At 45.4% G+C, this 21,600-nt stretch overlaps 1 protein-coding gene and 1 pseudogene across 1 annotated transcript in view; one reads left to right on the top strand and one right to left on the bottom strand.

The window, feature by feature from the left end:
• The first annotated feature begins 2,269 nt into the window (after window positions 1-2,269).
• On the top strand, window positions 2,270-7,732 carry LOC142193309 (uncharacterized; annotated as a pseudogene).
• Window positions 7,733-19,202: 11,470 nt separating this feature from the next.
• LOC142190990 (uncharacterized) overlaps window positions 19,203-21,600 on the bottom strand; it is a 30,871-nt gene continuing 28,473 nt past the window's right edge. Inside the window, exon 3 of the mRNA XM_075262327.1 lies at window positions 19,203-20,520. Coding sequence (XP_075118428.1) covers window positions 19,733-20,520 — 788 coding nt within the window. The 3' untranslated portion in view covers window positions 19,203-19,732. The remainder of the gene's footprint in view (window positions 20,521-21,600) is intronic.

Here is a 21,600-nt window from a genome sequence, read left to right as displayed (position 1 = left end):
TGTGCAAATGTGTGTATCTAATCCTCCCCCGTGTGGCATTGTGTGAAGAGGCACGTATCTAAGCCTCTGGTAAATGAAACTGTGTGCAGACGTGCATATCTAATCTTACGGCATGTGGTACTATGTGCAGACGCGTGTATCTAATCCTCTGGCGTGTGGTACTGTGTGCAGACAGGTGTATCTAATCCCTGGCGTGAGGTACTGTGTGCAGATGCGCGTATCTAATCCTCCTCCATGTGGTACTGTGTGCTGAGACGCGTATCTAATTATCTGAGATGTGGTACTGTGTGCAGATGCATGTATCTAATCCTCCCCTGTGTAGTATTGTGTGAAGAGGCGCGTACCTAATCCTTCGGCGTGTGGAACTGTGTGTAGACACGCGTATCTAATCCTACAGCATGTGGTACTGTGTGCAGACGCGTGTATCTAATCCTATGGCGTGTACAATTGTGTGCAGACGCGCGTATCTAATCCTCTGGAGTGTGGAACTATGTGTAGACGCGTGTATCTAATCCTACGGGATATGGTACTCTGTGCAGACGTGTGTATCTAATCCTATGGCGTGTACAACTGTGTGAAGACATGTGTATCTAATCCTCCCCTGTGTGGTATTGTGTGAAGAGGCGCGTAGCTAATCCTACGGCGTGTGGAACTGTGTGTAGACACGCGTATCCAATCCCCCGGCATGTGGTACTGTGTGCAGACGCGCGTATCTAATCCCATGGCATGTGGTATTGTGTGTACACGCACGTATCTAATCCTCTCCCGTGTGGTACTGTGTGCAGACGCGTGTATCTAATCCTCCCCCGTGTGATACTGTGTGCGGAGACGCGTATCTAATTCTCTGGCTTGTGGTGCTGTGTGCAGAGACATGTATCTAATCCTAATGAATGGAGCCGAAAACAGCTCCTGGGAGATGAGAAAGGTGAGATTAGGTTGCTGGGAAGACTGGGCATGTTGTGAGGAAGGAGGACCAGACTGTTGGGTAGGAGGAGGAGTTGAGGTAGAGGCTGACTGGCTGGTGGAGAATGTGCTGGAAGCATTGTCTGCCATCCATTGTAACACCTCTTCCTGGTGCTCGGGCCTACTTAGGTTTGTACCCTGCAGCCTACTTAATGTGGCATCAAGTGACTGTGGAGAAGCGCAATGCTTGCTGCTGCAGAACTGTAGGCACAGTAGACGCTGTTGGTTGAACGCAACCTTGCTCCACATCTGCATTTCCACGCCCCCATCCTCGTCCCCTTGCGCTAGCCTTGTGCATTTTGGATGTACTATTCCCTTTTTTATGGTCTATACACCCCTAATAAAAGCTGTTTGACAGGTGTATCAGCAACAAATAACTACTGGGGATACCTGCAATTTGGTGTATGGACACCCCCCCAATAAAAAGATGTTTGACAGTGTATAGCAAGAACTCTATACTCCTCTCCCTTTAGTATATAGCTCTGTAAAGAGCTGTTGTTCTTCTTCGGTTTTTCCCTGCCTACTACAAGCTAATGCCTATCTAGCCCTCTGCAGCCATGTCTCTCTCCCTATCTCTGATCGTAAGTATGGCGAATATGCCTGCGGCCGTTCTTATGAATGGGAGGTCACATGTTTTCAGCAGCCAATGGATTTTTTCATTTTTTTTAACTGCCTCCGTTGTCGTAGTTCCTGTCCCACCTCCCCTGCGCAGTTATTGGTGCAAAAAAAGCGCCAGGGAAGGTGGGAGGGGACACTAATTTTTACTGCGTATGCGGCCTGGTATTTGATTGCAATCGAATACCTCGAACGGCCTGATATTCGATCGAATACGGTGTTCGCTCATCTCTAATCATAATATCACATAAGAGGGAATTTTAAATCAAGGAAACAGCGACTGATTCATGAATACAAGAGCATGACCCTATTTAACACTCTGGAGAATGGAATGAATGTCTCACGTGGGTTCATGTCATGCTATAGAAATCACTGAACTAAGACAGCCATAAAGATAAGAACCTGGGACCTGTGAATTGTTTACATGTTTATACTAATAAGTCTCTTCCAAGTCTCTTCTCCTCATGCCCCTCCCTCCTGAAATCCTATCCCTATGTGTCCTGTTGTACATAAACATGCAGCCTTCATAAATTGTTCTTAGTTATATCTGAAGAAGAAGCCAAAGAGCTTTGAAACGTTATATTCTGTCATCATTATGAGTTAGCCATTAAAAAAGGTATCATCTACTGAAGACTCTCAGAATTCTGTGTAGTGATTACATTCTCTCATCTTCTCTCCATTCAGGTTCCTACAATATAGAATCCTCTCAGTATCTTCTATATAAGAGAATATTCCGGATTGATCCATCAAGGATGGAAAGAGACAGGAACAAGATGGCGGAAAGTCTATTAAATCTCACCCTAGAGATCATCTACCAGCTTACTGGAGAGGTGAGAGATTCTGATGATGTCATCATGACATCATTCTTATCTATAGTAATAACAGATGATATGACTGGAGAGGTGATGGACTCTGGACATGTATGTAGTGAGATTTATTAATGTGTCTCCCCATAACCAGGATTACACAGTAGTGAAGAAGACCTCTAGTGGGCGCTGTCAGGCTCCTGTGTATAATGGATATGGAGGAACCCTGAGCCCAATCCTGGGGCCTCCACCTCATCCCCTGATACAGGAGGAGATCAATGGACAGAAGATCCTAGAACTCACCAACAAGATGCTGGAGCTGCTGACTGGAGAGGTGACACTGCTGGGAATGCTGGGACATTATACAGTAACTGGAGGGGTCGGGGTGATGACTGTATCATTGTGTTGTCAGGTTCCTATAAGGTGTCAGGATGTCGCTGTCTATTTCTCCATGGAGGAGTGGGAGTATTTAGAAGGACACAAGGATCTGTACAAGAAGGTGATGATGGAGGACCAGCAGCCCCTCACATCAGCAGGTAATAGACATGACTATATACACATGGACTTCCATTATTTGTATGTACAGAATGAATTCAGTCCCTGTCTGTGTTTCCTACAGGTAGATCCAGTAAGAGGACAACACCGGAGAGATGTCCCAGTCCTCTTCTTCCACAGGATGATGATCAGGTAGATGGAGATATTCCCTATGATGTGTAGACGGGCTGTGAAGTCCTTGTGGTCAGTCTTGTTGTATCCAGCAGTATTATATGGTTATATACATGGGCGGTGTCATTGAGCCGCCATCTAATATGTTTATCCGGCTTCTCACAGACCTGCAGCTACTGTCAGGACATCTTTCATCTTCATGCGGATTAATGACCTAGAACATTCTCTGTGACTTCCCAATTTGTCCGGTGACTTTTACATTATTTGTTTCCCAGATTTTCCATCAGGATAAAGATGTGAGCGACATGAATGCTATATCTATGAGAATAAAGGAAGAGCCCTATGTGAGTGGTGATGAGGAGTGTGAGGAGGACATTCCTACAGGGACCCGCCCAGGTGAGGAGTCACCACTATATAAAGCACAGAAGGGTCACTGATTCTATTCAGACATTGTTTAGACTATTTGTTGTTCCCCGATTCAGGTAAAATACTAATAATACCTGAATATAAATGTGATACCGCTATAGGGGGTAATAAATGTAGTATAGAATAGAACGGACAGCAGGAATATAAAATAAGATAATCCTTTTATGGTCCCACTATGGAGAAATTCAGTGTGTTACAGAAGCATTGATAATACAGTAATATATTACAATAAAAAGAGCACATACAAGCTCAGATAGAAAAAGATACTAAGTGTCATAGCAACTAAAGAAAGACTCAGGACCATTTAGTTCTCTGTGCGGAGTGTCTTCGCTTAGCCTGATATAGGTTATACAGCCTGACCGCGGTTGGGAGGAAAAACCTCTGATAGCTCCTTCTCACACTTTGGGTGAAGCAGTCGATCACTTACAGTACTGCCCGGTCTCATACATGGAATAGGATTTATTCTCCAGCATGGAGTCCACCATGGACAGTATCCTTCTGTCACCCACCATCTGTACTGGGTCCAGGGGGCTCCCCAGGACAGAGCTGGCCCTTCTAACCAGTCTGTCAAGTCTATTTCAGTCCCTGGCTGCTATGCTACTCCCCCAGCAGGCCACTTTGAAGAAGATGGCTGATGCTACCACAGAGTTGAAAAAGACCCTAAGAAGTGACCCCTGGACTCCAAAGGCCCTCAGCCTCCTGAGCAGGTAGAGTCTGCTGTGGCCCTTTCTGTGCAGCGCCTCCAGGTGATCAGCCCTGTACAGCTTATTATTGAGGAGCGCACCCAGGTACTTTTAGGTCTTACTATATCAATGCATGTTCCTTGGATCTCCACCGGGGTCGGAGCACTTCTCCGTTTACTAAAGTCTCCTTGGTCTTCCCAGCATTAGTCCTGAGCTGGTTCTGCTGGCACCATTCACCAAAATCCCAGTTTAAGTCTCTGTATTCCCTATCGTCACCATCAGTGATGAGGACTACTATCGGAGGACTTCTGTAAGTAAGAGCTAGATGGGTTGTGCCTAAAGTCAGCAGTGTACAGTGTGAAGAGGAAAGGGGCAAGAGCTGTACCTTGTGGTGCCCCCGTACTACAGATCAAAGTGCCAGACACACAGTCCCGGGCTCTCACATACTGAGGACGGATTGTGAGGTAATCTGGTATCCAATTGGACAGCTGATGGTCCACTCCAACAAGGTCCATCTTGTCCCTCAGTAGCCCTGGCTGAATGGTGTTGAACACACTGGAGAAATCACTGTATGGGCACATGGCAGAGCTTAGAATGGAGAGAGCGCTATTAGGGCAGATTTTGATGGAATAGTTTTCAGGGCCCGCGTCACATTTGCAGGATCCCTGAGGTGCCAGAACAGTAGAAACACCCAAAATGTGACCCCCATTTAGGAAACTAGACCCCTTAAGGAATATTCCAAGGGCTATAGTGACCATTTTGACTTAAACTGTTACACAGTTGTATATACCGTATTTTTCGGATTATAACACGCACCTAGGTTTTAGAGGAGGAAATTAGGGGAAAAAATTTTGAGGCAAAAAAATGGTAAAATATTTAATACATGGGAGTTGTAGTTTTCCCACATTGACAGGTGATCCCGCAGCTGTACGGGGATGCAGAGAGCATTTTTTTTTTTGTGGGGTCAGGTGTAGTTTTTAGTTTTACAATTTTGGGAAATGTCTATTGCTTGGATCACCTTTTATTGAAATCAGAGGAAAAATCGTGGGAAAAAGACGGCGGTTTGGCACTTTTGACTTTGACGTTCACCGTACAGAAAAAATATTTTATAAATTTGTACAACAGACCTATTCGGACACAGCGATACCTAATGTGTATGTGTTTCACAGTCATTTTCTCCTTTTATATGTAATCTAGGGAAAGGAGGTGATTTAGAACTTTTATTTTTTATTATATTTTTTTTTTACTTTTTCTTTTTTTTAACTATTTTATTAGCTCTCCTAGGGGGCTTGAACCTGCAATCATTTGATTGCAAGACCCATAGACTCCAATACAAGTTTATTGCAGTCTATGGGAGATTCTATACATTACTATTGCGGATTGTCGTAGACCAGCCACAATAGTAATATTGCTATGACAGACCTGGGAGCCTTCAGTAGGCTCCCGGCTGTTATAGGAACAGGTCGTCTCCTGCGACCTCACCGTGCAGGAGGTGGGCTGCAACTTTATACTTACAGAGCAGGTGAGAACCGGTGCCATGTTACATTTGCAGAGCAAGTGTGTGTGTGGGGTGGGGGGTCATAGAAGAAGTAATGCCTGCAATCAGAGTGAACTCGGATCGTGGGCATTATTTCTGGGTCTACGCTGTACATTACAGCATAGACCCAATAAGTATGGTGACCAATATGCAGCAGAGCAGCCGCCATCATCTTTTACATGCCCAGCAATAGAATGAAATAGAACAGCGTCGCCAGGGTCCGCATACTTACCTAGCTGGTGATCACTTGTGGGGCTTGCTGTTATAACCCCCGGTCAGATCGGAGTAGCTGTGTAAAACAGCGGATACTTTTATCTGACCGGGAGTTATAACAACAAGCCCCACAAGCAATCATCAGCTAGGAAAGTTTATGACAGGTCCCTCGCCGGTCATATTAGAGAATCAGCTGTATGAAAAACTCTTGATCTCACTTGATCGCATCGTGGTGTGCCTAAGGGTTAAGCAGCCATGGATTGTGTTCACCTCTACAGTGACCTAGAGCAGTGGTGGCGTCTCCTGCCCCGCTTCATTACTAGTCACTATCACTGATCTCCGTCTCAGCACAGTGAATACTAATGAAGTAGGCCGCGCTGCCGTCGTTTGCTGCCTGTGCCACTGACTTCACTTCTTCACACGGTCTGAAGCGTCTCACGCAGTGGCGGCTCAGTGGGGAATATACTTATAAGGTTATGTTATTCAATAATAGTAACATCCAGTTTTCTTCTTGTCAGATGACTGTACCAGGAGCTCAGAGGGACATCTGATAGCTACAGATTATACAGCAGAGGATCATGGTATCACACAAGATCCATATGAAGAACATGTCATTACCCCAGATATACCCTCAGCCCGTCAGGAGCAAGATCTTTCTCCTAAACAAAATCAAAGATGTAGAAGGGGTGTTATACATCAGAGAACTCACACAGGCGAGAAGCCATATTCATGCCAAGAATGTGGGAAATGTTTTACTCAGAAATCAATTCTTGTTAAACATCAGAGAACTCACACAGGGGAGAAACCATATTCATGCCCAGAATGTGGGAAATGTTTTACTCAGGAATCAAATCTTGTTAGACATCAGAGAACTCACACAGGGGAGAAACCATATTCATGCCCAGAATGTGGGAAATGTTTTACTCAGAAATCAAATCTTGTTAAACATCAGAGAACTCACACAGGGGAGAAACCATATTCATGCCCAGAATGTGTGAAATGTTTTACTCGGAAATCAATTCTTGTTAAACATCAGAGAATTCACACAGGGGAGAAGCCATATTCATGCTCAGAATGTGGGAAACGTTTTACTAATAAATCATTTCTTATTGAACATCATAGAATTCACACAGGGGAGAAGCCATATTCATGCCCAGAATGTGGGAAATGTTTTACTCAGAAGTCAGAACTTTTTAAACATCAGAGAATTCACACAGGCGAGAAGCCATATTCATGCCTAGAATGTGGGAAAAGTTTTACTAATAAATCATATCTTGTTAAACATCAGAGAACTCACACAGGGGAGAAGCCATATTCATGCTCAGAATGTGGGAAACGTTTTACTAATAAATCATTTCTTATTGAACATCATAGAATTCACACAGGGGAGAAGCCATATTCATGCCCAGAATGTGGGAAATGTTTTACTCAGAAGTCAGAACTTGTTAGACATCAGAGAATTCACACAGGCGAGAAGCCATATTCATGCCTAGAATGTGGGAAAAGTTTTACTAATAAATCACATCTTGTTGAACATCAGAGAACTCACACAGGCGAGAAGCCATATTCATGCCCAGAATGTGGGAAATGTTTTACTCAGAAATCACATCTTGTTGAACATCAGCGAACTCACACTGGCGAGAAGCCATATTCATGCCTAGAAGGTGGGAAAAGTTTTACTAATAAATCACATCTTGTTAAACATCAGAGAACTCACACAGGGGAGAAACCATATTCATGCTCAGAATGTGGGAAATGTTTTACTCAGAAATCAAGTCTTGTTGAACATCAGAGAACTCACACGGAGTAACTCCAGCCAGTAATAGCCTGTTGCTGGACTCCCTAATGTCTCAGGCCTTGTGGCAGCCGCTACCGCTGCTACCCCGGTAGTTACATCCTTGGTGTAAATGTTTTATATGTTTGTGTAAGGGGCATAAATTTATATAGTTGATAAAAAATATAGTTCAAAAAATAGTTGTAATAGTTTATACTACATAATATCTATTGAATGTGTAAAATCAATAAAAATATTGAAATTTTAAAAAAAAGTTGTTCATATCAATGGCACAGCAAATTAGGAAAATGCCAAAATAATAAAAATTTAAAGTGGGAAAAAAAGATTTACTGTAGTGCTCAGAAACTTTTACTTTAGCATAACCAATAATTTAACATATTTTCCGCGAGCAAAGCCACGGGTAATCTACTAGTGACAATATAGTGACCAGAGATGCATCTCTGGTGTAGCAGAGCTCAGCGCACACTCAGCTCTGCTACATCTCTGGTGTAGCACAGCTGTGCGCTCAACACTGCTACATCTGTGATCGGACTGTGGACCAATCTTAGACTCCCCCTCCTCCGGCACTCAGCTCTGCTACATCTCTGAGGTAGCAGAGCTCAGCGCACACTCAGCTCTGCTACATCTCTGGTGTAGCAGAGTTGTGCGCTCAGCACTGCTACATCTGAGATCGGACTGTGTACCGATCTTAGACTCCGCCTCCTCCAGCACTCAGCTCTGCTACATCTCGGGTGTAGCAGAGCTGTGCCCTCAACACTGCTACATCTGAGATCGGACCACAATGGAGACTGCTGTGGACCGATCTTAGACTCCGGCAGAACCAGCGTTGATTGTCCAAATGCTGTACTCTGTATGGCATTCGGCCAATCAACGCTGGTCAATGCATTACTATGGGAAAAAGCTTCCGCATATCGCAAGCTGACAGGGATCCTGACGAGACAGAGCCCCAAAGAGCGGTTTGAGTAACATTCCCACCTAAATAAAGGTAATCCCTAGCTAACCCTGCCTGCACATCTGTCCCTGTCTCACAGTCATATAGTTCACAGTCTCATATGACACGGATCTTAAATCCACTATTCGTATAATAATGATAATAATAAATGTTATTTATATAGCGCCAACATATTCCGCATACACCGCGCTCCTTCCCTTCTGCGCCCTGCTGTGTGCCCCACAGGAATGACACTGGTGTACCCCGGATAATGGATGTAATGTCATATGTGGTATAAACTGATATTAGGGCATAGCCGGACACAGAAGAGGAGAAGGGTTGGTTTTTTAGAGCTGAAACGCCAGTAAAGTGGAATCTCCTGATATGAGACCTTATTTTGGAATCTACACCCCTGAAGGATTTATCCAGGGGTACAGAGAGCATTTTTAACCCCCAAGTGTTGCTACAACTTATTATCCATAAATGAATATGAAGCTCCAAAAGCTAAATAGAGCAGTGCTCCTTCCCTTCTAAATCCTGCTGTGCGTCCACATATACGACTTTTCTGTACCCGGGATATCCACTTAATAGTTTCACGAGTGCAGGTCTCTGATGACGCAAAGAGAGCCTAATATATTGGGGGCTGGAATGATATATGCGATTTGAAAATTGCAATTCTCCTTCTATACCTTCTGCTGTGCAGTGCCATTTACAAAAGCTTGTGGGGTCAAAATGGTCACTGTACCCCTAGATGAATTCCTTAAGGGGTCTAGTTTCCAAAATGGGGTCTCTTTTGGGGGTTTCCCGCTGTTGTGGTACCTCTAGGGCTCTGTGAATGCAACATGGTGTCTAAAAACTATCCTAATGATATCGCTGCCAAAATCCCTATAATCCTTCTAACTTCCTAGAAAAGTAAAAGGACATTGAGGGAACAGCCGATATGAAGTAGTCACATGGGAAATGGTAATTAGGAAGAATCTTGTGTGATAGGACTATGTGTGTTTTACAAGAATATCAGAAACGTTCAAAATGGATAATTTTATGAAATTTTCTGTATATTGTCCTTTTTTTAACAAACAATGACAAAGTATAATGACCAAAATTTACCACCAACATAAAGTAGAAGGTGTCACGAAAAAACAGTCTTGGAATCACCTGGATAGGTAACTGCATTATGAAGCTATCCTCACATAAAGTAAGAGATGTAATATATGTTAGAGTCTAAGGGTTAGTTCACACGTTCGGGGGTCGGCGCGGGTTTTGACACAGAGAGAGACGCGGCGAGCCGCATGTCAGGAACTCCATACCTGCAAACCACCTCGGCTAGTAGCTTTCTTGCTACTGTTTTGGCATTAGCTTTGGCAGCGAGCCAACCTTCAGGCCAACCTGAAAAGAGGTCTACACATACCAGGACATACTCATAGGTACTTACCCTTGGCAATTGGATAAAATCAATTTGAATTCGCTGAAATGGGTGCAATGGCTTGGGTGTACATTTTTGAGGTACCTTAACCGTTCTTCCGACGTTATGGCAAGCACAGATCATGCATCCCTGAACAAACTTGGCTGGGGCAATCCATGCCTGTTCTACCACACTTACCATTGCTTCCTTAGATTGATGCGTTGGGCCATGAGACAGAGCACACATCATTGGGTATAGTGCCCTTGGAAGGCATAACTTACGGTCATAGGCATACAACCCTTCCTTGTTCTGCTTGGCCATTTTTTTCTTCCAGGTCTCCTTCTCCTGCTGAGAGGTTTGCTCTTGATAAGACTTAAGGAGGCTTAGGCTTATTTCCCCTCCAGTCACCTTAGTGTCCACAATATACGTGGTACTTGGGAGTGGGAGTAAAGCAGCAGACTTTGTAGCAGCATCTGCCCTACGGTTTCCTTCAGCCTCCTTAGTCTGTTCCTTTGTGTGAGCTTGGACCTTCACGATAGCTACCTGCTTTGGCAGCATTAGTGCCCCGAACAGCTGAGCTACCAACTCAGCATTCTTTATTGGTTTGCCTGCGGATCCAACAAAATCTCTACTGCGCCAGATGGGACCATAATCATGTGCTATGCCAAAACCATACCGTGAGTCAGTGTAAATGTTTACCGTACGACCCTCTGCCAGTGAACACGCCTCAGCGAGTGCCTTGAGCTCCGCCTCCAGAGCTGAATACCCAGATGGCAAGGACTCACTCTTCACTTCACTACTTCTCCAAGGGTGGTCACCGCATACCCTGTGTATGGTTTACCATCTTTAGTATCTGGATCCGTCTACGAAAAATTCAATATCAGCATTAGTTATTGGCACTCCAGTAACATGTGCTAACTCTTGAGTTTCTGTTTTCATTAACTCGAAACAATCATGATCTATTGTGTCAGCGGCGGCAGCATCTGCGTCACTGTCAGTACCGTTGACTTCTGGGAGTAACGTTGCTGGATTAAGGACGTTACATCTTTTGATGGTAACGTTAGGAGGGGTCAGGAGGGCAACCTCATACTTAGTCAAGCGTGCCATGTACAAATGTCTGATTTTTGCTTGCGCCAAAAGTTCCTGGACAGCATGTGGAACATAAATGATCAAGTCGTGATCTAGGACAATATCAGCTACCTTGTCCTTCAATAGGGCACATGCGGCTACCGCTCGGATGCAAGATGGAGCTCCCCTGATCACTGCGTCTAGTTGCACCGAGTAGTAGCCGAGTGGCCGATGCTTACCCCCATGGAGCTGAGTTAAAACCCCCTTGGCATGTCCCACGTTTTCATGACAAAACAAATTGAACAATATGTCATAGTTGGGTATCCCTAAAGCTGGCGCTGATACAATTGCCATTTTCAAATTGTGGAACCCCTCTTTGGCTTCATTGGTGAGGGCATAAGGCTGACCCTTATTGCAGTCTTTCAGCACATCAAACAGGGGCTGCATCAGTGCAGAGGCAGAGGGAATCCACTCTCTGCAGTAACTTACAAGGCCAAGGAAAGTTCTCAATTCCCTCACTGTTCGGGGCTGGGTTAATTGGCTGATTGCCTGCTCCCTCTCTGAGGTAATGTGTTTAGCCTGCTGTGAAATGCAATGTCCCAGATATGTAACCCTTTCCTTGGCAATCTGCAGTTTGTCTCTAGAGACCCTGCATCCCTCCTGATACAAGAACTTCAGAAGGGACAAGGTCTCTTTCAGACATGTCTCTCTCCCCACAGTACACAGGAGCAAATCATCTACATACTGGAGCAGACAGGTGTCCCTGCTTTCTGGGTACCAAGATTGCAAAACTCTAGACATTGCCTCAGAGAATTCTGATGGAGATGTAGCCCCCCCTGTGGTAACCTTGTCCAGCAGTATTGTTTTCCATCAAAGTTGAATGCAAAGTAAAGCTGTTTTCATCAATGGTCACACTAAAAAAAGTGTTCGCTAGGTCTACACAACTATAATGCGTAGAATTTGAGGGAATCTGATTTAGAAGGGTATGAGGATTTGGAACGATAGGAGTGTCTATGACCATTAACTTGTTGATTTCTCTTAGGTCATGTACCATCCTATAGGCCTGGGGTTTTCCTGGCTCTACTTTTCTTTCGTACTGGAAAAAGAGGTGTGTTAAAAGGGGATCGGCATTCCCTTATGACTCCCATCATCTTGTATTCTTCTAATTGTGCTGCAATGGCTTCGTTTTGTTCCTTACTCAGTGGGTATTGTTTCATCCTAACTGGAACCACTCCTGGCTTCAGGTTGATTTTCACCGGGGTAACCTTTAACAAACCCACATCAGTTTTGTTTTTAACCCATAATCCTGGAGGAACCTGGGCCAAAATCTCATCCACCTGTTCGTCTTGGGGCTTCTGTTCAGGTTGTCCTAGTGGATAAAGAGCAGCGCATATCATAGATAGGATGGGCTCTGCAAGGGGCCCTGTGACCGTTATCCCCTTCCTCCCAAACTGGATGTTTGCATTTATGGCACTGAGTATATCAGCAAGTATTAAATTCACAGGGCAAGAATCAGATACCAGGAGCTGCGCAGATAACTCGATAGAATCCTCCACTCTCACCTTCATTGGTTTTGTTTGAATCAGAGTATATGGTTTCCCTCCTAAACCTACACCTGTTTCTTTTCTCGGAGTTAACAAAATTTGTGGAACATTATCAGCTCTTAAAATTGTACGGCTCGTCCCCGTGTCTAAGACACAGTTAATATCTTTACCTGTTGGCAGGGTTAATTTCATTATTCCTTGTGGGCCAGGTTCTGGTGGGACTGTGCGTGTGAGAGTTGGTCCTGGCTGGGGGCTGCCTACTTCCTACTCTCTATTTTCAGTTGCAACAAGCTGAACTTGCTGTGCCGGTTGTTGTTGTGAATTATTTCCCCATCTCCCCTGGGAAATACGGGTGTTGGGACCTTTTGAGGGGCAATCCTTTTTCATGTGACCCTTACCTCCACACTCAAAACACAAACCTTTTTTCTTGTACTCCTCGGTACTCATCCTCTTGGAGCTCCTATTCCCCTCTTTCCTGTAACTTCCTTTTACCTGTTGATAACCCTGGTTATTTGGGGCCACAATTAAGACCGGAGTCGCCTGTTTTGGGGCTTTCTTCAATTTCTTTTTATTGTACTGCTCCTCTAAACTCCTGAGGACTACTAGAGATTGTTCTAGAGGAGTGTGCATGCACTCAGGGCGTATCCTAGTCAATTCTGTCCTGTACTCCTCTTGCCACCCATTAATAAAACAGGTGCACAGTATTCTTGCATCCCTGCTATTTGGGGTAGTCACATCAAAATCTTGATCTCTGAATATGCCGACTAGGCGAGCATCAGTGGCGTAACTAGGAATGGCGGGGCCCCGTGGCGGACTTTTGACATGGGGCCCCCCCCGACACCGAAGATCTCGACCGAGTCCCTCCTACGCATTCCTGCGCGCTCTATTATGACCAATAGTGGCCCCTGCACACAGTATTATGTCCCTTAGTGGCCCCTGCACACACTATTATGTCCCATAGTGGCCCCTACAGGACTAAATACTGTCACGTCACCCGCTGACCGCTATACCAGGACAATTGTGGATAAAAAATCTGGTCCTGTGCATTACAATTTAGTAACTCCATGTGCCTCATATTAATATCAGTTAACCCCATCATGTCCCTCACATTAACCCTTGTGTACCTCACATAAGAGTTACTGATATGTGAGTGACATGGAGGTAATAATACAGTATCTTCATTATTATTATCCCCATATGTCTCACATATCAGTAACTCTTATGGTGAGGCACACAGGGGTTAATGTGAAGGACACGATGGGGTTAACTGCTATTAATATGAGGCACATGGAGTTACTAAAACAAAAGTAATCACCCCAAATGCCTGATATTAATAAGTATAGTAACCACAGTATGTACCTGTGTACCTGATATTGATAAGTATAGTAACTCCAGTATGTACCTGTTACCTGTTTTCTTTCTTTAGTTTCATTTTCCTTCTTCCTTTCTTCTTCCTCTTGAGTGCCGGACGGCAGGAGCTCGGCAGGGATAAGCCCCGCCTCCTGGGCTCTCCTCAGCCCTCTCATTGGTGGGCAGAGGACAGGCAGAGAAAGGGAGGGGGGAGAGAGGGAGAGGGGGAGCGTCCTGAAGCGCTGAGAGGAGCCAGACCTGCAGCTCCTGTGTCTCAGCCGTTGCTGCAGTTTCGGGGCCTACTGTTGGTGGAAAGTATTCCATCAACAGGGGGCCCCGATCATTATACTCGGGGGTCCGAAAAGACCTCCGAGAATAATGATAGCAGCGGTAGCAGCTGTCACCGGGCCCCTGATGTCCCGGGCAATGTGGCAGCTGCCTCTGTGGTAGTTACGCCACTGGCGAGCATGATATTTATCGATCGCCTCCTTTGCCCCCTGGAAAGCTTCTGGCAGGCCAGTAGCTAATTGGTCATTCAAGGTTGGCACAACCTTCTGCAACCTTTTCATAAACATTTCCCCACTTTTCCTCACTCTCAAATCATTCCCTGTGGGAACAGGTTCTACACCATTTCCCAGATCGCTGGCCACATTCTTAATTCTTTCCACAAAAGGACTTCCAACTGCCACTGTACAGAAAGATGCTAAGTCTAACCAAGTTGCATCATAAGTCTCCTGAATTCTCTGCAATGCTTTCTGGAACCCTGAAGGATTCTTATAAGGGTCAGGGAGTGTGCCAGCCATAGTTAGCTGTTCGCTTTGACTCCAAGGTTTATACCAGCTTACAGTTTGGGCTTCAGTTCTCTCCCCGTTATCATCAGGTACAGTGGATACTTGAGTCATGACAGGGTACATTTGAAGTTTTGACGGTCTCATTTGCAGGGGAGATTTCTGCCTACAGCTGTGACAGACTGGGCTTGCACTGCGCTTGTGGACACCCTGGCATGCACAAATCCAAGTCTGTGATCTAAGGGTAGCTCGTCTGGTGGGCATTGGACTAGGAGGGGGAATATTTATTGTTGCGCTTGTGCGCCAATTGCCACCCATCACTCTCTCTGTTGTCAACTTTGGGGATTTAAGTATGCGGGTAGAGGTGGCTGAAGGAGTTCTATACATTCCCAGTGACATTTGTAATCTTGAGGACTCATTATCCCCCTCCCCTGGAATGTCACAAAGAGTAGCAAATTCACCTTTTACCCTCTTGCATGACCAACGGACACCAGCACTTTTTCTATTGCAATATCCACAATATTCGCATTTCCAGCCATTCTCCCACCCCTCCCCCACTCCTTCTGATGAGCTAGAGTAGGGTGAGAAGCAAGCTCTCCAAGCGTTCTCATCTCTTCAGGGACCAAAGTGATCTTCAACCTACCTGCATCTCCTGCTCATCACTTCTGCAAGAACATCAACTGCCATTGTCTGCTGTTATCTGCCATTCCTGGGACACAGATAAGTGCATTTTATAAAGTGACTTTGTATTTGCTGAGATTTGCATTTCTTAAAGAGGACCTTTCATCAAATCGGGCACATGCAGTTTCATATACTGCTGGAAAGCTGACAGTGCGCTGAATTCAGCGCACTATCAGCTTTCCTGATCTGTGCCCAGTGTAAAGCGCTATCGGTCCCGTTACCGTACCGCTTTACAGTCAGAAGGGCGTTTCTGACACTTAGCCAGGGACGTCCTTCTGCCCAGCAGCGCCTATCGCGCTGTGCTGTAGAGCGGGGAGGAACGCCCCCTCCCGCTCCTGATAATACTCGTCTATGGACGAGCTGTGTGAGCAGAGGGAGGGGGCGTTCCTCCCCGCTCCACAGTACAGCGCGATAGGCGCTGCTGGGCAGAAGGGCGTCCCTGGCTAACTGTCAGGAACGTCCTTCTGACACTAAAGCGCTACGGTAACGGGACTGAATTCAGCGCACTGTCAGCTTTCCAGCAGTATATAGAACTGCCTGTGCCCGATCTGATGAACGGTCCTCTTTAAAAGGGACAGAAGCCTTATTAATTTACTTAAAGAGACAGTATCCTAATTTTTGCAAAAATGTCTAAATCACCTCAGGGTGACTCGCCTGGTGCAGGTAACTCTACAACCTCATCCTCCAGTGCTCCTGCACCTCAGGATACAGCTACCATCTCCGCTCCAGCTCCTGTTATAGCGACAGGCTTGCCTTTCTTTATAGGACCCTCCAGTCTTCCAAGTTACAGAGGGGATCCTCATACCCTTGCTGGGTTTCAAGAAAAGATATTGCATACTCTTGAACTTGTATCACTTTCTCCCACACAGCAGGTACAGCTTCTCTTAGGACAACTTGAAGGTCCAGCTGCTGAGGAAGTTTGTTACTGGCCACTGACAGAAAAGCTCACCGTTGACCAGATCCTCACTCGTCTGAGAAAAGAATTTGAAGTCCAATCACCAACTGAGGTTCGTCTTAAATTCTATGACAGACGTCAGAGACCAGGTCAGACCCTCAGAGACTATGCACTTGCACTCCAGTCAGCATATAGGGCTCTGCGCCAAGTTGACAACATTCATCCTACTGCTGCAGAAAGCATTATTACAGACAGGTTCATAGAAGGTGTGGACTCACGACTAATACAGAGTCAATTCCACATGCTAGCAGCCCAAAATCCAAACATGTCTTTTCTAGACTTTAAGACTTTGGCCCTATGAATAGTGGGAACTGATTCACCTTGTGCTAATTATTACTTATTACACATATTCCCCAGCTCTGCTACATACACTTCGCACACAGGCCTGCTACATACACGTCGCGCACACACAGCTCTGCTGCATACACGTCGCGCACACACAGCTCTGCTGCATACACGTCGCGCACACACAGCTCTGCTGCATACACGTCGCGCACACACAGCTCTGCTGCATACACGTCGCGCACACACAGCTCTGCTGCATACACGTCGCGCACACACAGCTCTGCTGCATACACGTCGCGCACACACAGCTCTGCTGCATACACGTCGCGCACACACAGCTCTGCTGCATACACGTCGCGCACACACAGCTCTGCTGCATACACGTCGCGCACACACAGCTCTGCTGCATACACGTCGCGCACACACAGCTCTGCTGCATACACGTCACGCACACACAGCTCTGCTACATACACGTCACGCACACACAGCTCTGCTACATACACGTCACGCACACACAGCTCTGCTACATACACGTCACACACACACAGCTCTGCTACATACACGTCACACACACACACAGCTCTGCTACATACACGTCACACACACACAGCTCTGCTACATACACGTCACACACACAGCTCTGCTACATACACGTCACACACACACACACAACTCTGCTACATAGGGAAACCGTGAGGAAGATGGCGGCAGCCCACATGGTCCCGGCGCCGCAACTATCCTAGGCCACCTACACAGCTTGCGGACAGCTAAGGAGGAGGCTGCTGCACCCGACACACCACAGGTCAGTGCAGCGGGTACAGGGGGTTGGGAAGGGGGTGTCCCTAGGTCGGTGTCCCCAGGGATCAACCACATTCCCCGGTATTCGGCAATGCACTGTATAATACCGGTGTCTCTATTGCAGTCTACGTGCCTAGGCTGCAATACAAGCGCACGACTGTCAGGCCAGGGAGGCAGCTCCGGCTGTCATAGCAACCTGATGCCGGCCCTTGCTCTGCCTCATATATGCCACACACAGCCAGCCGCCCGACAACTATGTGCAGTGAGCAAGCGGAGAGAGCGGCGGGGGAGCGTGGCGAGGTGAGTCCAACTACACTGGGGCCGATGTAGGGGGGGGACATGAAGCTGGGGGCAGAGATAAGGGGGGGACAAGAAATTGGGGGAAGAGATGGGGGGGACAAGAAACTGGGGGCAGAGATGAGGGGACAAGAAACTGTGGGCAGAGATGGGGGGACAAGAAACTGGGGGCAGAGATGGAGGGGACAAGAAACTGGGGGCAGAGATGGGGGGGACAAGAAACTGGGGGCAGAGATGGGGGGGACAAGAAACTTGGGGCAGAGATGGGGGGGACAAGAAACTGGGGGCAGAGATGGGGGGGACAAGAAACTGGGGGCAGAGATGGGGGGACAAGACACTGGGGACAGAGATGGGGGGACAAGAAACTGGGGGCAGAGATGGGGGGACAAGAAACTGGGGGCAGAGATGGGGGGACAAGAAACTGGAGGGAGAGATGGTAGAACAAGAAACTGGAGGCATTGATGGGGGGAACAAGAATTATAAGCAGTTCAGCGCCACCGCCAACGAAGTCGCAGGTTACTGCTAGTATCTTCATAAAATCACCAGAACTTGAAGGAACAAAAACCTAATGTATCTTGAAGCTTGAAATATTAAAATAGTATCATCCTACAAAATATAAAGATTACACACAGTGAAAAGCAAGTGCACCCTTAAAACCTATACATTTCTTGAAAGCAGACAACCTGAAGATTACATGTGTCTCAATGGGTTATCAATAGCCAAGTCCACCTACATATAACTTTGTGACAAACACATTTTTTTTTTTAAATGCACTAAAACATTTATTTGCAACTAATACTCATGTTCACTTTGTACATTCAAACAAAACCCATGTAAACAATGGTGATGGGTAGTGGAACCCCACCAATAGATTTATTTACAGGCCACCAATATTGTGAAATCAGAATTCCTATTTAAGGGGCTTGTATACAATATTTGGAGAAATCACGTGTTGAGAAGCCTTAAGAGAGAGGACTAAGCTCCTTATTATAGAAACACATGTAGATTTATTAAAGACTTCAAGGAAACAGGGAAACCTTCCGGAATAACAGAAATCTCAGGCAATGTCTCATTAGCTTACATCATCAGAGAGGCTCATAGTTCGGTTTCTTCATCTGGATATCTTGTAAGGTTCCAGCTTGGTTCATGGTCGATCATCTGGTTGATGGACTCTGGGATGGTCACAACATCTTGTCCAGGATGACAGAGAAGAGATAGCGGCAGACCCGCCATAGACTCCCCATGGATGACGACCACCAGACATATGTGTGTCTGTCACACCTTTATGTTCATGAGAGGGGGTGTTGTCCTCCATTCTAAAGCTTCCTTGTGTCTATATTAGGACAACTCTAAAATGGTGCACCCTAACCACACCCATGTAGAAGAATGAAGTCAGCAGTCTATAGGGGACTACTAGCAGCCCAGAGTTACTGGCCAGACCCTGGGCTGCAGAGGATGCATATCGGCACCCTCCCCCGCATCTTGAGGGTTCAGGAGCAGAGTGTCAGTTACAGCGAACAGCCGCTCCCAATGGTGCCTGCGGAATTCAGTGTCACTAGCAAACAATTAAGATGCTGCGGTCGCTATTGACCACGGCATCTTAAGGGTTAAACAGTGGGGATCGGTGTTAACATCCTGCATGTTGCAACAGGAGCCTGGCTGTCAGATACAGCTGTGCTCCCATGATCATCGTACGCGTTTTGCTTCTGAGACCGCTCAACCACCATCACATACGTGGAGATGCAGTAACTACCCACATTTGCCCGCATACATGTATGTAAGAATGCATGAAGGGGTTAAAGTAAATAATTAAACCTAAAACCCCCTGTGAATATAAGTTCCTTCTTATAACCTACATGGGTCAATGACTTCAGGTTGAAAATCCACTTACAATTTGCTTCTCCAGTTTGTGAATTCTCTGATTGTATATTAAAATGGCTTCTCCCCTGTATGAGTTCTTTGATGACTAAGAAGTAGAGACTTAGAGATAAAACATTTCCTACATTCAGAGCAAGAATGAGACTTTTCTCCTGTGTGAATTCTTTGATGCCTAATAAGGCCTGTTTTAGAGATAAAACATTTCCCACATTCTGGGCATAAATATGGCTTCTCCCCTGTGTGAGTTCTTTGGTGCCTAATAAGGTCTGATTTAGAGATAAAACATTTCCTACATTCAGAGCAACAATTCAGAGCAACTCCTGTGTGAATTCTTTCATGTAAAACAAGATATGATTTGTTAGTAAAACATTTCCCACATTCTGGGCATGAAAATGGCTTCTCCCCTGTGTGAGTTCTTTGATGGTCAACAAGACTTGATTTCTTAGTAAAACATTTCTCACATTCTGGGCATGAATATGGCTTCTCCCCTGTGTGTGTTCTTTGATGCCTAACAAGGTCTGAATTCCAAGTATAACATTTCCCACATTCTGGACATGAATATGGCTTCTTTCCTGTGTGAATTATTTTATGCTTAGCAAGTTCTGCTTTAGAGACAAAACATTTCCCACATGGGCATAAATATGGTTTCAATGTTGTATGAGTTCTTTGATGTTCAACAAGATGTGATTTCTTAGTAAAACATTTCCCACATTCTGGGCATGAAAATGGCCTCTCCCCTGTGTGAGTTCTTAGATGAATAACAAGGTCTGATTTCCAAGTAAAACATTTCCCACATTCTGGGCATGAATATGGCTTCTCCCCTGTGTGAGTTCTCTGATGTATAACATCTCTTCTGAAGCTTTCCTTTAGCTTAATATACAGTGATGAATTAGAAGAAAGATCTTTCTCCTGAAGGGCTGAGGGTATATCTGGGACAAGGACAAGTTCTTCATATGGATCTAGTATGATACCATGATCCTCTGCTTTATAATCTGTAGATATCAGATGTCCCCCTGAGCTCCTGGTACAGTCATCTGATAAGAAGAAAACTGATGTTACTATTACACTATGTAACAGAGTTTTTGTCCTTGATCATCAGATGTTATTTCCTAACAGTGCATAGGTTGGCATTACAGAAAATACAAATTATTATTGATCAACTTTGTTTTTATGACCAGGTTATCGAAAAAAATAAAAAATGTCTGATATTAGTAAAAATATCAATTATATTCAGCTGTCTAGCTTCATATGCAATAACAAAATGTCATATAAAAATAATGTCATTATACAGTACTGAAAGAATTGAGATATTAAACTTAAAAGTGTGTTTCTAGATTTACGATTATACTGGAAGTCACTTTTCTTGAACAAGTCCCCAAATGTGATCTCCCATCCTGTTTTTGTTGTCTGACCTTGGTAGCGACATTTCAGCTGGTCCGCAACTTGAACACTGTTGTCCAGAAGGTTTTACTGCTTCAGTCTAGAGGTCACTAGCTCAGCCTTGGACTTTGTGAGTCCCATATCTCATATCAAGTCGTTGAGATCCTTTTGATTGGGGTAGTATCTCTCCGTTTCTCCCCTACTGACACACTAGACTGGATCAGTTACATCTTCTTGTTCTGATGTGCCACTTTCTTCTGATAATGGCTGATTTCTTTCAGGAGGTGGAGGTATGGGTCAGTGCAGTGTGGTACTGGAGCAATTGATGATGGGATATCAGGATACGCCACTGGAGGAGCAGTCTTGTCACTTCGACGCTTGGAAGGATCAACCAAGCAAAAGTAGTAGTTGGTTGAGTGGTCAGTAGGCTCTCGCCAAATTCTTGGAATAGAAAACTTCACGGCACTTCTTTCCCCTCGGAACCATGCCTCAGGTGTTCTTTGTAGTTTTCACAACTGTAGTGAGGTGCCCAGGGTTTT

Source organism: Leptodactylus fuscus, chromosome 1 (assembly GCF_031893055.1).
Source record: "Leptodactylus fuscus isolate aLepFus1 chromosome 1, aLepFus1.hap2, whole genome shotgun sequence".
Lineage (NCBI taxonomy): Eukaryota > Metazoa > Chordata > Amphibia > Anura > Leptodactylidae > Leptodactylus > Leptodactylus fuscus.
This window is presented reverse-complemented; position numbering and strand designations above follow the sequence as displayed.